The following is a 22,334-nucleotide window of genomic DNA, read 5'->3' on the forward strand; positions in this document are numbered from 1 at the left end:
CTACTCAAGTGGCATATTCTGTTTGGCCTTCAGCTTCCTGATGGCTAAAATGAAAAAGGAACACTGTCTGTCACATATCTATCAGCATTTCTGTGGTATATACATAATTTCTTAATAGAGAGGCGGAACTTTTCTTGGATTGAGTTCTAAATAAAATCTCTTACCCGGAGTTTCAAAGAGGCAACAACAGGAATGTCAGGGCAGTGCCCTTAAACATAGTCCTGCAAAAGAAGCAGACATCCATTTTATGTGGCAGATACGTTTAATGCATTCCTTAATGAAATATCAGAGGTCAAGAAACTGAAGTCCACAAAAGCAAGTTTGTTGCAGTATGGTACAGGAAGACTAGAAAATTACTTACTAAATGTGTACATTTTGTGTAGGCAATGGGGCCTTAAGTCAGTTATTTGAAGAAGACTTCCCTCTCCCACATACTGTCTACTTGAGAAGAAAGGTCAGAATACATGAAGCAATAATAATACTCATTAGCCTCCTTGGAGATGTTGCATAATGGTTGAATATGCTGGCACTCACCACCCTGCTCTACACGCTACTCCTTCCTGCAGTTATGGAGCACACAACAGTTTATAGCAGTTGATATCAGACATTGTGTCCCATATTTTGGATTTCCTGGGTGGGTCAGTGGTAAAGAATCCACCTGCCAATGCAGAAGACGCAGGAGACACGGGTTTGATCCCTGGGTTGGGAAGGTCCCCTGGAGAAGGAAATGGCAACCCACTCCATTATTCTTGCCTGGAAAATCCCATGGACAGAGGAGCCTGGTGGACTGTAGTCCATGGAGTTTCAAAAGAGTCAGACACGACTTAGCAACTAAACAACAAACCATATTTTACAGTTTGCCTGTGTTGTGTAATCTTACCAACACAGTGGTATGAGACACATTTCCTTGATGAAGTGACTGAAGTTCAGAGTGGTCAGCTAACTTGCCCAAAGGCATGCAGCTGGAACAGCAGTGGAATTTGAACCTTGTTCCCTTTTATTCTAAAACTGATTGTTTACCTGTAGTTGTTACTGTGCTAAACAGCACGGTTCTGACTGCAAATGAGTACATGCTCAATTGCTTAGCTGTGGCCCACTCTTTGTGACCCCATGGACTGTAGCCTATGAGGCTCCTCTGTCCATGGAATTTTCCTGGCAAGAATACTGGAGTAGGTTTCCATTTTGTCCTCCAGGGCATCTTCCTGACCCAGGGATAGAACCCCTGTCTCCTCTCTCCTGCATTGCAGGCAGATTCTTTGTTGTGGAGCCACCAGGGAACTGCAAGGCCAGTAGCCTTTCAGAGGAGGAGAAATCCTCTTGGATTGAGGAGTCAGCAGATGCTAGCTACTGTCAGTTGGAAAGATGCGTCAGATTGATTTGATATCTCTCTTTACTTCCTTCTCAAGTAAAGAGAGATATCATAAGCAAAGGCAAAGACTTAGAAATGTGACTGATCTTATTGAGGAAGAGTTGACAGACTGCCCGGGCCTGAAAGGAGAATTTGAGTTGGATGCAATTAAAAAGGAAACCTGACAAAATATGATTTTTTCCAGTGATATTTTGAAGTGACATAATCATCAGGTTTGTTTGTAAAATGTCCATATTGATGATGATTTGGACTTAAAGAAGCCTTGGGGACAGAGAGAAAAGATCAGTTCAAGCCATGTGCTGAATTGTTTATGACGATAAAGAAGGTGTTATTTTTTGGTTTCTAACAGCCTGTCTTGAGATAAAATGAGGGGTGTATATTGGGCTTTCCTGGTGGCTCAGATGGTAAAGACAGGCTTCCCTGGTGGCTCTGTTGGTAAAGAATCTGCCTGCAGTGCAGGAGGCCTGGATTCAATCCGTGGGTCAGGAAGATCCCCTGGAGAAGAAAATGGCAACCCACTCCAGTATTCTTGCCTGGGAAATCCCATGGACAGAGGAGCCTGGTGGGCTACAATCCATGGGTCACATAGAGTCGGATGCAACTTAGTGAGTTAACTGAACTGATGAGGGGTGTATGTTGTAGGGTGTCAGAAGCAGAAAGTATAGGGGTTTCCCCAAAAAGTGGGTGATTCTCAAAAACATTTTGGCATGTGAGAAGCATCTCCCATTTCCGCAGGAGTAACTGGGCTCTTGGGAACCTTTTAAAGCAGAAGTGGACAAGCTACTGGGCAGTGATTTCAAATGATGAAAAGAATGTTTCTGAAGTTTGAAAGTTCTCATATGCATATTATAGCTGTTTGAGCCTTGAAGTAGCCGTGTGTACTGAAAATTCTTATCCTGCTTTTTTCCTTAGGGAGATTAAGAATTGACTTTGCGTCACATATTTGGCAGGCAGTCAACTAGGTATCATTCCTATGGAGTACTGTCTCACTTATTTTTATTTTTCATTTAGAAACTAGGACTTCAGTGCTTTAAAAGCAATCCCTTCATCATCATCACTTCTTGACCATAGATCTACTTAGAATCATTCAGTTCCGTTCAGTTGCTCAATCATGTCTGACTCTTTGTGACCCCATGACTGCAGCATGCCAGGCCTCCCTGTCCATCACCAACTCCTGGAGTCTACCCAAACTCATGTCCATTGAGTAGGTGATGCCTTCCGACCATCTCATCCACTGTCGTCCCCTTCTCCTCCTGCGCTCAATCTTTCCCAGCATCAGGGTCTTTTCCAGTGAGTCAGCTCTTCACATCAGGTGGCCAAAGTATTGGAGTTTCAGCTTCAACATCAGTCCTTCCAATGAACACTCAGGTCTGATCTCCTTCAGAATGGACTGGTTGGATCTCCTTGCAGTCTAAGGGACTCTCAAGAGTCTTCTCCAACACTACAGTTCAAAAGCATCAATTCTTCTGCACTAAACTTACTTTATAGTCCAACTCTCACATGCATACATGACTACTGGAAAAACCTTGACTAGACGGACCTTTGTTGACAAAGTATGTCTCTGCTTTTTAATATACTATCTAGTTTGGTCATAACTTGCCTTCCAAGGAGTAAGTGTCTTTTAATTTCATGGCTGCAGTCACCATCTGCAGTGATTTTGGAGCCCCCCAAAATAAAGTCAGCCACTGTTTTCACTGTTTTCCCATCTAATTGCCAAGAAGGGATGGGACCGGATGAAATGGTCTTAGTTTTCTGAATGTTGAGCTTTAAGCCAACTTTTTCACTCTCCTCTTTCACTTTCATCAAGAGGCTCTTTAGTTCTTCACTTTCTGCCATAAGGGTGATGACATCTGCATATCTGAGGTTATTGATATTTCTCCCGGCAATCCTGATTCCAACTTGTGCTTCCTCCAGTCCAGCGTTTCTCATGGTGTACTCTGCCTAGAAGTTAAATAAGCAGGGTGACAATATACAGCCTTGATGTACTCCTTTTCCTATTTGGAACCAGTCTGTTGTTCCATGTCCAGTTTTAACTGTTGCTTTCTGACCTGCATATAGGTTTCTCAAGAGGCAGGTCAGGTGGTCTGGTGTTCCCATCTCTTTCAGAATTTTCCACAGTTTATTGTGATCCACACAGTCAAAGGCTTTGGCATAGTCAATAAAGCAGAAATAGATGTTTTTCTGGAACTCTCTTCCTTTTTCAATGATCCAGCGGATGTTGGCAATTTGATCTCTGGTTCCTCTGCCTTTTCTAAAACCAGCTTGAACATCTGGAAGTTCACAGTTCACATATTGCTGAAGCCTGGCTTGGAGAATTTTGAGCATTACTTTACTAGTGTGTGAGATGAGTGCAATTGTGTGGTAGTTGGAGCATTCTTTGGCATTGCTTTTCTTTGGGATTGAAGTGAAAACTGACCTTTTCCAGTCCTGTGGCCACTGCTGAATTTTCCAAATTTGCTGACATTGAGTGCAACACTTTCAGAGCATCATCTTTTAGGATTTGAAATAGCTCAACTGGGATTCCATCACCTCCACTAGCTTTGTTCGTAGTGATGCTTCCTAAGACCCACTTGATTTCACATTCCCAGGATGTCTGGCTCTAGGTTGGTATCTTTCTAATGAAGTGGAGCAAGAAGCTTAACAAGAAAACATTTCAAAAATCTTTTCAGTTTGAATAAAATGTTGATACCTAAGGTAATAGTTTGTCATGGAAAGTAAATTCCATTTGTTTATCAAATGTGTGTGAACAGAAACTAGCATTTGTGAATATATATTTTTAATTTCCACATATTTACTTTTAAACTGTTATTATTTGTTGTTTATTTGCTAATTCATGTATGACTCTTTGTGACCACATGGACTGCAGTCTGCCAGGCTCCTCTGTCTGTGGGATTTCCCAGGCAAGAATAATGGAGTGGGTTGCCATTTTTTTCTCCAGGTGATCTTCCCAACCCAGGGATTGAACCCGCATCTCCTACATTGGCAGGCAGATTCTTTATCAATGAGCCACCAAGGAAGCCCAAACTACTATTAGCAACCCATTTTCCTCCAAAATAAAAGCTTCAAACAGCCCTCTTTCTATAAAATAAAATATATCCTTAGAAACTAAAATCTCAAAGAGGCTGGCTTTCCCTTATTGTTTTGACTCAAAGTTTTAGGTTTTAAAAATAAAAACAGGTTAATATTTTTAGTTTCCATTGCTGGGCTGCTGCCATCAGATTTGAATTTTTGGCCAGTGGTACAGGCCACAGATGTTCAGACCTTGCTGGGGACCCGAGTGAACCCTAAACTGGCGTTTAATCCCCATGGGGCAGAAAGTGTGGGTGATTGATCCAACGCAAAACTATGAGCTGTTCAGAGGAATGCTGCTCACTCTCTATTGGCCTGAGAACTTTTAAAAATTCTGGATTCCCTTTCCTGTTTCCAAATAATTCCATAATTGGGCTTATTTTTGGCAATGGGAATACTTCTTCCATATATTTAATGAGCTTTCAAGAGATAGTTCCTGTTTACACAAAAATACTATCTGTAGGGGCAGGAGTTGTATCTCCAGCACAACCTAGGATCATACATAGATGCTTCTTTTCATGTTTTTGTATGAATGAATAGTTGATTAAAGTGGAACAAGGAGAGAGAAGGCTAACTGCCTATGACAGTGGATGCTGTGACATAAAACAATTGATCTCCATGCCTTTGTGTGTGCCTTGGGAGCCCGGTCTAAGGTGTTTATCCTGCGACTACAGTGGGAAAGAACTTCCGAGTGAAAGTTTGCATCTGGCCTTAAATTTGGGGTCTTTCCGAGATAAGTCACAGTTTCTTTTAGTAATAAAGAGAGAGGAATAGATCTCTATTTACTAGAGATTTGCATGCATGAAGTCACTTCAGCCGTGTCCAACTCTTTGCAACCCTGTGAACCATAGCCAGCAAGTCTTTGTCTATAGGATTCTCCAGACAAGAAGACAGGAGTGGGTTGCCATGCTCCCCTCCAGGGGATCTTCCCGACACAGGGATTGAAGCCATGTGTCTTACTCTGCCTACACTGGCAGGCAGGTTCTTCACTGATAATGCCACCTGAGAAGCCCTCAGTGAGTTCAGTTCAGTCACTGAGTCATGTCTGACTCTTCGTGACCCCATGAATCGCAGCACGCCAGGCCTCCCTGTCCATCAGCTCCTGGAGTTCACTCAAACTCATGTCCATTGAGTCAATGATGCCATTCAGCCATTTAATTCTCTGTTCTCCCCTTCTCCTCCTGCCCCCAATCCCTCCCAGCATCAGAGTCTTTTCCAATGAGTCAATACTTCACTTGAGGTAGCCAAAGTATTGGAGTTTCAGCTTTAGCATCATTCCTTCCAATGAACACCCAAGACTGATCTCCTTTAGAATGGACTGGTTGGATCTCCTTGCAGTCCAAGGGACTCTCAAGAGTCTTCTCCAACACCACAGTTCAAAAGCATCAGTTCTTCGGCCCACTCAGCTTTCTTCACAGTCCAACTCTCACATCCATACATGACCACTGGAAAAACCATATCCTTGACTAGATGGACCTTTGTTGGCAAGGTAATGTCTCTGCTTTTGAATATGCTATCTAGGTTGGTCATGACTTTCCTTCCAAGGAGTAAGCATCTTTTAATTTCATGGATGCATCACCATCTGCAGGGATTTTGGACCCCCCCCAAATAAAGTCTGACACTATTTCCACTGTTTCCCCATCTATTTCCCATGAAGTGATGGGACCAGGTGCCATGATCTTCGTTTTCTGAATGTTGAGCTTTAAGACAACTTTTTCACTCTCCTCTTTCACCTTCATCAAGAGGCTTTTTAGTTCCTCTTCACTTTCTGCCATAAGGGTGGTATCATCTGCATATCTGAGGTTATTAATATTTCTCCCGGCAATCTTGATTCCAGCTTGTGCTTCCTTCAGCCCAGCGTTTCTCATGATGTACTCTGCATAGAAGTTAAATAAGCAGGGTGACAATATACAGCCTTGCCGTACTGCTTTTCCTATTTGGAACCAGTCTGTTGTTCCATGTCCAGTTCTAACTGTTGCTTCCTGACCTGCATACAGGTTTCTCAAGAGGCAGGTCAGGTGGTCTGGTATTCCGATCTCTTTCAGAATTTTCCACAGTTTATTGTGACACAGGCAAAGGCTTTGGCATAGTCAATAAAGCAGAAATAGATGTTTTTCTGGAACTCTCTTGGTTTTTTGATGATCCAGCAGATGTTGGCAATTTGACCTCTGGTTCCTCTGCGTTTTCTAAAACCAGCTTGAACATCTGGAAGTTCACGGTTCATGTATTACTGAATCCTGGCTTGGAGAATTTTGAGCATTGCTTTACTGGCATGTGAGATGAGTGCCATTCTGTGGTAGTTGGAGCATTCTTTGCCATTACCTTTCTTTGGGATTGGAATGAATACTGACCTTTTCCAGTCCTGTGACCACTGCTCAGTTTCCCAAATTTGCTGGCATATTGAGTGCAGCACTTTCACAGCATCATCTTTCAGGATTTGAAAGAGCTCAACTGGAATTCCGTCACCTCCACTAGCTTTGTTCATAGTGATGCTTTCTAAGGCCCACTTGACTTCACATTCCAGGATATCTGGCTCTAGATGAGTGATCACACCATCATGATTATCTTGGTCATGAAGATCTTTTTTGTACAGTTCTTCCATGTATTCTTGCCACCTCCTCTTAATATCTTCTGCTTCTTTTAGGTCCATACCATTTCTGTCCTTTATCGAGCCCATCTTTGCATGAAATGTTCCCTTGGTATCTCTAATTTCTTGAAGAGGTCTCCAGTCTTTCCCATTCTGTTGTTTTCCTCCATTTCTTTGCGTTGATCCCTGAGGAAGGCTTTCTTATCTCTCCTTAGAGAAGGCTTCTAGCAGAAGCCCTACTAGAAGTAAAAGTGAAAGTAAAGTAAAGTGAAGCCGCTCAGTTGTGTCCGACTCTGTGACACCATGGAATGTAGCCTACCAGGCTCTGAGGAGCCTTTAGTCCATAGAATTTTCTGGGCAAGAATACTGGAGTGGGTTGCCATTTCCTTCTCCAGAGCATCTTCCCAACTCAGGGATCGAACCCAGGTCTCCCACACTGCAGGCAGATGCTTTACCGTCCGAGCCACCAGGGAAGCCTTCAGAGATTAATAGATTGATTAATTCTTAGTACTTATCTGGTAGTCCAATAGCTGAAACTCCATGCTCCCAATACCGGGGGCCCAGGTTCAATCCCTGGTCAGGGAACTAGAACCCACCTGCCACAACTCAGAGTTTGTGTTCACAGCTTGAAAAAAAAGAAAAAAAGGTCATGCATGCCTCAACTAAAGATTCCACATGCTGCAACTAACAGACCTGGCACAGCCACATAAATAAATATTTTTAAGAACAGATCAAGAATTCTCTAAATGCCTTTCTGTCTTTCAGTATTTAGACTATTTTCATTATATTGTGCTGTCCTTAGTCACTCAGTCATATCCAACTCTTTGTGACGCATGGACTGTAGCCAGGCTCCTCTGTCCATGTAATTCTCCAGTCAAGAAGACTGGAATGGGTTGCCTTGCCCTCTTCCAGGGGTTCTTCCCAACCAAGGGATCGAACCCAGGTCTCCTGCATTGTAGACGGATTCTTTACCATCTGAGCCACCAGGGAAGCCCAAGAATACTGGAGTAGGTAGCCTATCCATTCTCCAGGGGACCTTCCCGAGCCAGGAATCGAACCAGGGTCTCCTGCATTGCAGGGAGATTCTTTTCCAGCTGAGCTACCAGGGAAGTCCCATTTTTCAGAATATATCATTATCAAATATGTTAATAATTTGTTAATAGATTCCTGCATTTTAGTCCAGTTCCATTCAGAGTCCTACTATGGGCTAGTACTTTGCTGAGCTTCTGACATATGATTTGAAAGCATAGTTTAAATATACCTAAGATAGATCATATTCTAATAGTGAGCTTATAAGATGTGATTTTTGATTTCACATCTTTATTCTTGAGTTTAACCTAGAAAAGTTGCTAAGTCCATTTCCTCCTCCAGAGTATCTTCCTGACCCAGGGATTGAGCCCTTGTTTCTTATGTCTCCTGCATTGACAAGTGAGTTCTTTACCACTAGCACCACCTGGGAAGCCCTTCAGTTTTGGGGATGACATACCCTGGTGGCCTAGGTGGTGAAGAATCTGCCTACAATGGGTTTGACCTGGATTTGATCCCTGGGTTGGGAAGATCCTTTGGAGGAGGGAATGGCAACCCATTTCAGCATTCTTGCCTGGAGAATCCCCATGGACAGAGGAGCCTGATGGGCTACTGTCCGTGGGGTCACAAAGAGTCAGAGACGACTGAGTGACTAAGCGCACACACGCAACTGAAACTTTGGGAGCTGGTGGCTATCGGACCTTTGCTTCTGACGCTATAATCTATCTCTGTGAGATGCTTTGTTTGTGGTACAGAAGACAGATGTCAGCATCACCCTCGTGGAGTTCACATCTGCTCAGGGAGAGGGAAATAAGAAAGTTATTCATAACTATAAGGGGGAGTTGCAGAGTGCTGTAACCTAACACCTAACACCAGGAAAATTGAACTTAGACTGGCACTCAAGGAACATCTCTTGACAGTTTCACAGAACTTGAAAGTGCATAGGAGTAAGTTTGGAAATGAAGGAAGAATATTCTAGTGACACTGAACAGTTTGTACCAGGATCTCCAGAGCGTAGACGGTGTGGGAGAGGAACTGAGTGCAAGCCAGAGGAGCAAAGGAAAGAGAGCTTGAGATAGATAACCCGAGTATGGATCAGACTTTAGGTGGCCGTGTAGACCATGGCAGGCTTCCCAGTTGGTACTAGTGGTAAAGAACCTGCTTGTCAATGTAGGAGACATAAGCCAATTGAACCTGCCAATGTGGGTTCTATTCCTGGGTTGGAAAGATCCCCTGGAGGAAGGCATGGCAGCCCACTGCAGTATTCTTGCCTGGAGAATCCTATAGACAGAAAAGCCTAGTGGACTATAGTTCATATCGTCACAAAGAGTCAGAGTGGACTGAATGACTTAGCACACACGTAAACCATGGCATGTCTAGACTACGGATGAACTGCAAAGTTTTAAGTAATTGAGTGGCTATCTGAGGATGCTGTGTAAATTCCTTGAGCATCACTTTATTCTCAATGGCATAGAAGCAGAGTCCACACCAGTCTTCAGGCTGATCCTGACCCAAGGCTCAGCAGAGATTAGTAGAAACCATGGAAGGTACAGTCTGTTCTGCCTCAGGGGTACCACCACAGAGCTTTGCTGTCTAGCCTGTCCACAGACTCAGGTCTGGGTCAGCTTTCTCATAGTGTTTGGAATAATCCTTCTTCTACCCTTGACCTGACAGCTACCCTTTTCTCCCAGCTTGCCTCACTTTAAATATTGTGTTCCTATCTTGGTGTCCTAGGACGCCAATTCGATTTCTCTCTCTGACTGTCAGCTGCTAGGAGCCTGTGGATTTGAGTCCTAGTAAGTGGTATTGATCACTTAAATTCATTTCTTTTACTGCTTAGCTTGCAGTCAGAGTTTCAAAGGCATCCATTGCATTTGCTGCCTCTGTGGCTTTGCTTTTCTAAGAATGTGTGGGTTTTAAAATAATGACTTAATTTCTAACAACTTATAATTTATTTCACCCATTCCAGTTGTCATGATGTAATTTTCTTTTGACTTTGCTGTGGATGACAGGAGTAAAATGTTTGATTATCACAGCATATTTAACTGCTTTCTCTTTCTTCTTTCATTTACAGTTTTCTCGTGTACTAAAGAATAGAGCCTGGCCCACCTTTAAACAGGCCAAATCTAGAATCTCCCCTCTGCACAGCAGCGACTTCTGCCCTACCAACTGCCATGTCAATGTGATGGAAGTTTCTTATCCCAAAACATCAACATCCCTGGGGAGTGCGTTTGGTGTTCAGTTGGATAGTAGGAAGCATAATTCTCATGATAAAGAAAATAAATCTGAACAAGGTAGGTTAGGTTTTTAAACTTTATCAAATTATGACAAGTAACTTAGGCAGTCATAACTATTCCCGCCTCCCTGGAATTGGATAGATTCCTGACATGTCAGCAAATCTGAACTAAAGGATTCCTCACTCTAGTCATTTGGATAATATGCATAAGTGTTTGTAGGATGAAGTGGCCTTATGCATTTTGTATTAATTTTCCTTCAAAAAGAATGATTCTTTTTGGCTTCCTTATATGTCTGATAAGCACAGCTCATCTTGCTGTGAAATCTCTCATCTGAAATGGCCCTGTAACTGTGAGAAAAATATAGGAGGAGCAGCTGCAAGAAAAGCAGAGTACCATCCCATGCCATTAGAGTGGGCCGTGGGATTGAATTGTATCCTAATTTTGAATCTCAACTCCCTGTAAGCTTTAATTCTTGAATTAAATTTAACATTGGATTGGCATTTTATTTTTTGTAAGGTCAGACATCTAAAATGGATTGCACTGGATTGCTACTGTAAGCTAACGGTAATAGTTGTTACTATAGAATGATTTTAACTCCTCAGGAAAACTAAGCCCTATGGTGTACATTCAGCATACGATCACAACCATGGCAGCCCCTTCAGGCCTGTCTCTGGGACAGCAAGATGGACATGGTCTCCGGTATTTGTTGAAAGAAGAAGACTTAGAAACCCAGGATATCTATCAGAAACTTTTGGGCAAACTTCAGACTGCACTGAAAGAGGTGGAGATGTGTGTTTGTCAAATAGATGAGTAAGTATTTTATTTACTGACCTTTTAAATGTTCCTGATAAAATAGCTGTAGAAAATGGGACTCTTGAACATCCATTATTCTTTGTAGTGTTTGAAAATATAGGAATTTTTGCTGACCGTTTAGGTCCTCTTCATTCCATCACCTTAAAAACAATGTGGTTCTTGTTCGAACAATGTAACTCGCTAAGTGGTGTCTGACTCTTTGTGTCCCCATCAACTGCAGCATGCCAGGCCCCCTGTCCCTCACTGTCTCCCAGAGTTTGCCCAAGTTCATGTCCATTGAATCAAAACATGTCAATTCTGTTGACCTATATTTTAAGGAAGCATTTAGTACCAGAGAATAACAGACCATCGCATGCAGGTCAAGAAGCAACAGTTAGAACTGGACATGGCACAACAGACTGGTTCCAAATCAGTAAAGGAGGACATCAAGGCTACATATTGTCACCCTGCTTATTTAACTTATATGCAGAGTACATCATGCAAAATGAAGGGATGGATGAAGCACAAGCTGGAATCAAGATTACTGGGAGAAATTCAACAGCCTCAGACATGCAGACGACACCACCTTTATGGCAGAAAGTGAGGGAGAACTAAAGAGCCTCTTGATGAAGGTGAAAGAGGAGAGTGAAAAAGTTGGCTTAATAGCAAACAAAGCAACTGAAAAAGAATTAACCTCAAAAATATACAGGCAGCTTATGCAGCTCAATACCAGAAAAATAAATGACCCAATCAAAAAATGGGCCAAAGAACTAAACAGACATTTCTCCAAAAAAGACATACAGATGGCTAACAAACACATGAAAGATGCTCAACATCACTCATTATCAGAGAAATGCAAATCAAAACCACAATGAGGTACTATCTTATACCGGTCAGAAGGCTGCTCTCACAAAGTTTACAAACAATAAATGCTGGAGAGTGTGTAGAGAAAAATGAACCCTCTTACACTGTTGGTGGGAATGTAAACTAGTACAGCCACTATGGAGAACAGTGTGGCTGTTCCTTAAAAAACTGGAAATAGAACTGCCTTATGACCCAGCAATCCCACTGCTGGGCGTACACACTAAGGAAACCAGAATTGAAAGAGACACATGTACCCCAGTGTTCATTGCAGCACTGTTTACAATATCTAGAACATGGAAGCAGCCTAGATGTCCATCAGCAGACGAATGGATAAGAAAGCTGTGGTACATATACACAATGGAATATTACTCAGATATTAAAAAGAATGCATTTGAATCAGTTCTAAAAAGGTGGATGAAACTGGAGCCTATTATAAGAATGAAAGTAAGTCAAAAAGAAAAACACTGATACAGTATATTAATGCATATGTATGGAATTTAGAAACGATGGTAACGATGACCCTATATGTGAGACAGCAAAAGAGACACAGCTATAAAGAATCGACTTTTGGACTCTGTGGGAGAAGGCAGGGTGGGATGATTTGAGAGAACAGCATTGGAATATGTGTATTACCATATGTGAAATAGGTCACCAGTCCAAATTTGATGCATGAAACAGGGCACTCAAAGCCAGTACACTGAGACAACCCTGAGGGATGGGATGGGGAGGGAGGCGGGAGGGGGGTTCAGGTTGAGGGAAACACGTACACCCATGGCTGACTCATGTCTACGTATGGCAAAAACCACTACAATGTTGTAATTAGCTTCCAATTAAAATAAATACATTAAAAAAAACCCTCAACATTCAGAAAACTTAAATCATGGCATCTGGTCCAATCACTTCATAGCAAATAGATGGGGAAACAATGGAAACAGTGAGAGACTTTATTTTGGGGGGCTCCAAAATCACTGCAGATGGTGAATGCAGCCATAAAATGAAAAGATACTTGCTCTTTGGGAGAAAAGCTATGATCAACCTAGACAGCATATTAAAAAGCCAGAGATATTACTTTGCCAACAAAGGTCCATTCCGTCAAAACTATGGTTTCTCCAGTAGTCATATATGGATGTGAGTGTTGGACTGTAAAGAAAGGTGAGGGCCCAAGAATTAATGCTTTTGAACTGTGGTGTTGGAGAAGACTCTTGAGAGTCCCTTGGACTACAAGGAAGTCCAACCAGTCTATCCTAAAGGAATCAGTCCTGAATATTCATTGGAAGGACTGATGTTGAAGCTGAAACTCCAGTACTTTGGCCAGCTGATATGAAAACCTGACTCACTAGAAAAGACCCTGATGCTGCGAAAGGTTGAAGGTGGGAGGAGAAGGGGACGACTGAGGATGATATGGTTGGATGGCATCACTGACTCGATGGACATGAGTTTGAGTAAGCTTCGGGAGTTGGTGGTGGACAGGGAGGCCTGGTGTGCTACAGTCCATGGGATCGCAAAGAGTCGGCATGACTGAGCCACTGAACTGAACTTAGTACCAGAGAGGAGAATAAAATTCTTTCATACAGAAAACACTGAGTTTCAATGTGCAAATGTTCAATTGAACAATATGATTGGAAGAGTACGAACTGTGTATAGGGAATTGCTTGTATCTGTTACAGACAAGAACACAATATTTGGTGGATAGGCACTCGATAGATGTTATGGAAAAATGTAAAATATACTGAACCTTTAACATGTTAAATGAGTAAAAACAAAAGTCTGTAACCCTAGGAATGACCAACACCTGTTTTTCTCTTCTGATTGACTTATTGGTTTACTGAGAAATTATCCAAATCTCTGTGCCAGTAATGGAATTTTTTTAAAAATTAAGAACAGAGAAGAGGAAGGAGTTAAATAATATTCTTCCAAAGAGGTCAGCTCTGATTCTCATTCCAGAATTTGATGGTTGGAGAACTGCCTGAACTCTATAGGAAGGTTGGCTATGTCATGGGTGTGATTATGATCACATCTAGTCTATACAGGACATTACGAGTTCACTTCCTCGTGTACAGAATGGAGTGAATAATAACAAATTGTTGATTTATGGTGAAAATTATAAAAATGAATACAAAGAGCAATCAGCCTAGTGCTTGACATGCTTGCTTATCATTTAGGAGCCTGAAATTGTTGAATATATCCTAATGGGTAGAATCTGAAAACTCTGTCAGGACCATTTTCCTCTTTTTATTGTACTCTCCATGGAGCTGCAGATTTAGATTAGTATCAAATGTGTATTATTTAGTTCACATACATCTTCCCTACTTCATGGATAATTCACATTTGACTTAAAATATTTAAAACTTGCTCTAAGGCTCTGCTGTAATTAGACTAATGACATTTTAACTGATGCTTTATCTTGCTTTACACATCTTTGAAATTTAGAGATGAAAATCACCATATTAGATGCATCATATTTCTAAGATTATCTCTTAATTTATTTTAAAAAAATTTAAATTATTTATTTTTGGCTGTGCTCCGTCTTCGTTGCTGTGTGTGTAGGCTTTCTCTCGTTGTGGCAAGGTGAGCAGAGGTTACTCTCTTATTGTGGAGCACAGGCTCTAGGGCACAGGCTCAGCTGTTTTGCCACAAGTGGAATCTTCTCAGACCAGGGATCAAACCTGTGTCCTCTGCATTGGCAGGTGGATTCTTAACCACTGGGCCACCAGGGAGGTCCTAAAATTATATGTTGATAGTTGCTATTTACTGTGCTATTGCTTTCTGACATTTTTATGAATTAATTTAGAAACGAAATTCTGTTTTCCTTTGTCGAATACACTAGTTTTTAAAATCACTTTTATCACTTGGTATATTGTGAACATGACAGTCATAGACAAATTAAACAGCTTGAGATCACCGAGAGAACAGGGTGTTATTTTTAAGCAATTATATGATATTTGGAATTGTTTCAGAATGACAGCGTGACAGAGAAGTTAATATTTTAGGATGTTATATTTTTCCTTAATAAATTGATTTTGTTATTAATATATACGTTATACTCTATTTTAGAAGCCAGTCTCTTTTTTTCCCCTGAAGTATTTAGAAAGTTCGGGAGGAAGACTTTTTGTTAATAAGGCAATAGATAGCAGCATTCATGCACCTGAGATCTCAAAGGGATTTTAGGAGGGCATCTGGACCAATCCCACACTTCCAGTTAAACCAAGACTTATTGCTCCTCCTTTTCAGAGGAGTTCTTTGTCAATGGTAGGATTATTGATATACCTGAGTGAACGCTGCCTTGTAGACTGGATTTCTAATGCACTGACTACCCAGCACTTCTCGGCAGTTGTCCAGACTTTGTCTGTCTTTGTTAATTTATTGACTTTTTTTACAAGTTCAGCTAAAGTAGATATACTTTCAAGAAAATGGTTAGAGCTAAGGGGCTTCCTGTACTTGGTTTAAAATGCTTATATATTTAAAGCACTAATTTCTGAAAGAGAGTTAAGCTATTTTTATTAGCCAAACTACCTAAAATGTTTACCTGTTTTTACTTGTTTTTCTGAAAGCCTTCACCAACTGTGCATATTTACTAGGAAAGTGAAGTGAAATGAGCCAGTAATATGAGCAACTTCCTTGGTCTTGTTTATGTGCACCATATAATTTAATTCTAAATATAAATATGTTTCACCATAATTCAGTGTGTAACCTAATCGCTTTAAAATAATTTGGTCATCCAGGTGCCTGGAGTCCCCCATTGCGTCATTCAGAGATGCTGCAGTGGAGCTTGATAAATCATTTAAAAAGATAGTTACCAAACAATTTTCTCACCATGTAGAAATTATTCTCTGCAGAGTGAAGAAGCAGATCTCGGATGCTCTGCCAAGTTTTTAGGAGAATTAAAACCTCGAAGCATCTCACTGCTCGCCTTTCTAAAAGTCATTCATTCCTGTGAAAGGACCTGGTGCTGAGCCTGTCTAATCGTGAAGTCTGGTTTTCCTGTCTGTTGGGAACATGTCTTTTGACATGACGTGTAGGCATTCCTCTAAATCCTCCTACCTTGTTCAGATCCAAAGATAGAACTAAAGACAGATTTGCTGTCTAATAACAGGAAGTAAGGAGATGTTATGAATTTCATCAAGACTTGGTGATTCCTGTTCTATTTTGGGAAGCTAATGAGAGGTTGTTGCTGAACCATGAAAGATGCTGGAATACTTGGCCTCCGGAAGAGAAGAATTTAATCTGGGGCCAGAGACAAGGCTTGATTGCTCAGAGCTTTTGTGTAGTAAAGTTTTATTACAGTATAAAAGAGCTAGAGAAAGCTTCTGACACAGACATCAGAAAGGGGCAGAAAGAGTGCCTCCCTTGCTAGTGTTAGCAATGGAGTTGTATACCTTTTAATTAGTTATTACAATGAATCAAAAGAATGTCTCAAGTTTGTGAAAATTTTACCAGACCCACTCCCACAATTTACATTTTAGGATCACAGGATTAGAATTTAACAACAGAACGATCCTCCAGACCACTCCCATAATACATTCTAAGATATCAGGATTAGTCAGAAGGTTTTCAGGAAGGAGAAACTGTCCTGCAGCCAGATACATTGTTGTTGTATAATCCCTAGTACAGAGTTTAAACTGAGTTGTGTAATTGACTAAGACTAAGGAATGTAGAGGGAAAAAAAAGTTTGTCCTTTTCTCCTCCTTGAGAGTTCCAGACCCCTATCTCCACATCGAGAGCCCCAGACCCCTTTCTCCTCCTTGGGGACCCTGGACTTCTTATCAGTCTGCCTAGGAATTGACTCTCTCAATAAGTACTTTTGCCCTTTAATGGGCTATTTTCCAGTTAATGACACTTAGGTACTAGACATAAGTAAAGGGAAAAATATTTCATGGAGAGTACAAATATTTAACGGGATTTTAAAATTCAGACTTTTTGTATTCTTACAGGAAGAAAATGCAGAGTATTGAGGGCTGGTGAAGATACAAAATTTGAGAACAGACTTCATTTTCCAAGTGTCTGGGGCCCCGTAGTTGAGTGACGAACAAAACACATTATTTAGGACAGTTAGCGTCTATGGGGTCGCACAGAGTTGGACACGACTGAAGCGACTTAGCAGCAGCAGCAGTAGCAGCGACCTGGAGATTACAGATAGGAATGTCAAGGCTAGTGATTGAATTATCTTTTAGGTTTTCCCAAGCATTTTGCTGGTTAATGTAAAAAAGTAGGGACAGTTTCATAAAAGCTAATGTGTGTTAGCTCACTGGTCACAGTTATATGATTAAGTGAAGTGAAATCTGCTCAGTCGTGTCCGACTCTTTGCGATCCCATGTACAGTATAGTCCATGGAATTCTCCAGGCCAGAATACTGGAGTGAGTAATGTTTCCCTTCTTCAGGGGATCTTCCCAATCCAGGGATCAAACCTAGATCTTCTGCATTGCAGGCGGATTCTTTACCAACTAAACTAGCAGGGAAGCCTGATATAGGGAAGTTATATGCTTACATAATGATTTCTTCTCACAGTCTGTCTGTGAGTTGAGTTATGAAACACTGGGTTGTATCACAGACTCCTCAAACTTAAATTTGTTTCTGAACCTCATATCTACTTTGACCTATTTAAATCTACTTTGACCCCTCCCTTATCAAGGTTGTCCCCCTTCTCAGGTAAGTATTCTCCATCCCTTCCATTTGTGAAGCCAGAGTCTAGGTATCCTCTGTGATTCATTTCTTTCCTTTTGCTTCACCTCCAGCACCTTATCAGGTTCTGTCAGTTGTACCTGAGAACTTATCCACCCCATCACCTTACCCTGGGTAACCATCATCCCATCCCTACTACTCAGTATAGAACTTTCCAGCTGTGTCTCTCCATCTGGTACATTCTACATTAGGCAGATGCCAGAGGAATCTGTACAGGTAGATTTTGCTGTTTGCTTAAAACCACTTAATGACACTGAAGTGCAAGTAGAAGAATAGGAAATGCGTTACTGTGGCCTGCACATCCCAACATGATTTGTCCCCACCCCCGCCCCGGAAAAAAAAAAAAAAAAAAAACCAACTTATTTCCCTGAGCTCCTGTTGCATTAGCCTCTTTCTGATCCCAGAACGTGATGCACCTCTGCCTGGGCAGCCCTGCTTCTAAAGCCAGCATGCCTGACCTTCCAGGCACTCAAGTGTTAGGCTGGTGGCCAGTCTGTGGAGAGATGGTGCCTTCTTGCCTCCGTGTGTGTGTGTGTGTGTGTGTGTGTGTGCATGCACACGCGAAGTCGCTTCAGTCATGTCTGTCTTTTTTGCGACCCCATGGACTGTAGCCTGCCAGGTTTCTCTGTCCATGGAATTTTCCAGGCCAGAATACTGGAATGGATTGCCATGCCCTCCTCCAGGGGAATCTTCCCAACCCAGAGATCAAACCTGTGTCTCTTACGTCTCCTGCCTTGGTAGGAGGATTTTTCCCACTCACACCACCTGGGAAGCCCTAGGTGCAATCTACCACATAGAAATCTCTTTATGCATCAGGAGCATTAGGTGCAGATTAACCAGAAATGATGCTCAGCTCAGGATGTTCATTCAGAATCAATGGACCTATAAGCTGTCAGAGAGCTTAACACTGTACAGGAGCAAAAGTAAAGGAAAATATATCTGTGAGCATAAATGTTGAGCTTTCAGTTCAGTTCAGTTGCTCCGTCATGTCTGGCACTTTGTGACCCCATGAATTGCAGCACGCCAGGCCTCCCTGTCCATCACCAACTCCCGGAGTTCACTCAATCTCATGTCCATTGAGTCGGTGATGCCATCTAGCCATCTCATCCTCTGTTGTCCCTTCTCCTCCTGCCCTCAATCCCTCCCAGCATCAGAATCTTTTCCAGTGAGTCCGCTCTTTGCATGAGGTGGCCAAAGTACTGGAGTTTCAGCTTTAGCATCATTCCTTCCAAAGAAATCCCAGGGGCTGATCTCCTTTAGAATGGACTGGTTGGATCTCCTTGCAGTCCAAGGGACTCTCAAGAGTCTTCTCCAACACACAGCTTTGACCTCTATTATTGCTTTTAAGAATCTAGAAATTAAAAAAAAACAAAACAAAACAAAACTCAGTGTCAAAAACACTGTTTTTCTATCACTGTGTTTGTTAGCCTAACAAGTGTTCCTACAGGATCAGTACAATCAAGACTACAACTGTTTAAAATGGAAAGCAAATATGTGAACATAATTTGCAGAGCTTTGAAAAAAGTGTTTATACTGACACCCATTACTTCTCATTTAAAAGATGTTTAAATCACAGAGGACTCCTTGAAGAATGAGAACTCTGTCATCTCTTCCCTCTTGGTATTCAGGGTTCATCTGTCTGGCAGTGTGCAGTTTGGGTAATTAGAGTTAATCTAATGCTTTAACCTTTGAGGTGGAGGGAGTGAAGAGGTGTGCAATCTATCTTATGAGACATGAAAGTATCTTTCCAAATAGAAAAAGTGTCTTTAAAATAATTCATAGCTTCACAGAGCCCTGAGCAATCTAATACAACTTCCTCATTCTCCCAAGCATCTAAAATCTATAAAATGCCAAAATATTATTTAGATACCATCTCATGGTGAGACTATTTGAAGTTGCAGCCCCAGCTTCCTTCCTTTTTTTTTTAATTTTTAATTTTCCCTTTCCTGTTTGTAGCCATGTGATATTCTATATGGGCTTTCCAGGTGGTACAGTGGTTAAGAATCTGCTTACCAATGCAGGAGATGCAGGTTCAGTCCCTGTGTCGGGAAGATCCCCTGGTGGAGGAAATGGCAACCCACTCCAGTATTCTTGCCTGGAAAATTCCATGGACAGAGGTGCCTGGTGGGCTATAGTCCATGGGGTCCCAAAGAGTGGGACACGGCTGAGTGACTCAGCATCATTGTCCACACACTATATACTATACAGTTTATTTGGTTATTGTTTGTTTCTTCCCAGTATAATTTAAGCTTCAGGAAGTCAGGGAGTTTTGTTTGTTTCGTAAAATGCTGTATTCACAGCCCCAAGAACAGTGCATGGTACATAAGTGTAATTAATTCACTAGTGAAATCACTTAATAAATATTTGCTCAGTGCACAGCATTGGGCTTGACATTATGGGATATAAATAAGAAGTGTAAGATCTTTTCATGATCTTGAACTAAAATAAATATGACATTGCTACGGAAAAATGGGTGTCAAGATAACCTGCAAATGTACTGTTGGTTAGAACAGCATGTCACTGGTATTTGGTAAAAGAAAAGATGATTGCTGGCTGCAGAAACCATGTCTAGGTCCTTTGTTCAGTTATGGTTTAATTTGTTTTGCAAATTTTATAGCATATCGTTTGATAGTAAGGACTAATGCCATTATTGTGTCATTTTGAGTTAGACAGTTTGCTGAACGTTCGAGTTTAGCCTGGCGGAATCAGTTATGTTGTTGTTATTTCTTTGCTGAGTCGTGTCCGACTCTTTGCGACCCCTTAGACTGCAGCCCACCAGGCTCCTCCGTCCATAGGATTCTCCAGACAAGAATACTGGAGTGGGTTGCCATTTCCTTCTCCAGGTGATCTTCCCAACCCAGGGATCGAACCTGAATCTCCTTCATTGCCAGGCAGATTCTTTACTGCTGAGCCACAACTCAGAGTCCAAATCTAATTTAATGCCAATTCAGAGTCTGATAGTGTGTTTCAGCTTTAAAATTCCAGTGGAAGAGCTTTCCCTTTGGGCAGATTCACGACTGTTTGATGATGAGTGGATTGTGGATGCCCTTGGGGCAGCAGCCCCTGCTGCCTCCTGTCCTCATCTTATATGTGACTGTATTTAGCATCTTTGGGTCACAATGGCAGGACTTCTGTTTACACGAGCATGAGAAGGGTTTGCCCACACAACATTCTCTCTACCAAACAGAGAAAGCCTGGAGGAAACCCAAAGCAGAGGGAGAGAGGTAGATGGGTTTTTATTGTCTGAAGGTAAGTCAGTGAGGAGATTTTGCCCATGTAGTGTTTGTTTTAATATTTGGCTAGCACTTTAAAGTTTCCCAGGTATCTTTCCATGGTGATGACAGTGGCTGGGGAGCGAGGTGTGCCCATGGTGAACCAGCACTGTGTTATGTGCATTTCATTCTCACAGCAACCCTGTGGGACACACTTCTTACTATCCATGTTTCATAGATGTCAAGGAGAACTATCCTGGTTTTGCTGGGATAACACAGCTAATCCATGGCAGAACCTAGATTTGAATACAACGTTCTCGTCTAAGTATTGTGCTGTTTCTCTTACTCTGAGAGGAACTTGGCATGACAGGCTTTAAATGCAGTGGCGGTGTAGCTGCTGAGTCATATCCGACTCTTGCATCCCCACGGACTGCAGCCCCACCAGGGTCCTCTGTCCATGGGATTTCCCAGGCAAGAATACTGGAGTGGCTTGCCATGCCCTCCTCCAGGGGATTTTCCCGACCCAGGGATGGAACCCAGGTCTCCTGCATTGTGGGTGGATTCTTTACCAACTGAGCCACCGGGGAAGCCCTATGATATGCAATAGGGTATTAATTTCAGGGGAAATCTAGGAGAAGCATTCTAGAAATGTCTGTAAGCCTATTGTATTTAATGAGCAAGGTAGTTACTTGCAGCCCCCTGTGTCAAAATGTACACTTATCCTTTCTTTTTTAAATCCCATTGCAGCCTTCTGTCTTCGATAACATATTCTCCTAAATTAGAACGTAAGGCATCCGAGTCCATAGTCCCAACAGACAGTGACAATGAGAAGGGAGAGAGAAACAGCAAACGTGTCTGTTTTAACATGGCTGGAGATGAGCAGGAAGACTCGGGTCATGACACCATCAGCAACAGAGACTCTTACAGGTAACTGCATTCATTCCTGAAACTCCTCTCATCAGCCAAATTGAAGGTGTTTCTGTGTTTTCCACAAAGGTCTTGAAAAAACTTTTCGACTGTTGCTTGTATTTATTGTGGTTCAGTTGCCAAGTCATGTCTGACTCTTCATAACCCCAGGGACTGAGGCATGCCAGGCTTCCATGTCCCTCATCATCTCCATTTGCCCAACTTCAGACAAGACCAGGTATGTTCAGGGTGATACGGCCGTACACTGGAGTTTGCCCAACTTCATGGCCATTGAATGAATTATACCATTCAACCATCTCATTCTCTGTCACCCCCTTCTCTTCCTGCCCTCAGTCTTTCCCAGCATCAGGATCTTTACCATTGGAGTCAGTTCTTCGCATCAAGGTGGCCAAAGTACTGGAGCTTCCAGCTTCAGCCTCAGTCCTTCCAGTGAATATTCAGGGTTGATTTCCTTTAAGAATGACCGGTTTCGTCTCCTTGCCTTCCAGGGGACTTCCCATAAAATAACTGCAGCTCCTAACCAACCTCAGACAGAGCACTGTGAGACATCACAGTCTTTCAAATTCTTCCC

At 42.0% G+C, this 22,334-nt stretch overlaps 1 protein-coding gene across 1 annotated transcript in view; it reads left to right on the top strand.

Moving 5' to 3' along the window:
• Positions 1-22,334, top strand: part of PREX2 (phosphatidylinositol-3,4,5-trisphosphate dependent Rac exchange factor 2) — a 294,556-nt gene that overhangs the window by 161,618 nt on the left and 110,604 nt on the right. Inside the window, exons 24-26 of the mRNA XM_068983504.1 lie at positions 10,126-10,345; positions 10,891-11,098; positions 21,584-21,763. Of these exons, the coding sequence (XP_068839605.1) occupies positions 10,126-10,345; positions 10,891-11,098; positions 21,584-21,763 (608 nt within the window). The remainder of the gene's footprint in view (positions 1-10,125; positions 10,346-10,890; positions 11,099-21,583; positions 21,764-22,334) is intronic.

The sequence above is a fragment of the Capricornis sumatraensis genome, chromosome 11, assembly GCF_032405125.1.
Source record: "Capricornis sumatraensis isolate serow.1 chromosome 11, serow.2, whole genome shotgun sequence".
NCBI lineage: Eukaryota > Metazoa > Chordata > Mammalia > Artiodactyla > Bovidae > Capricornis > Capricornis sumatraensis.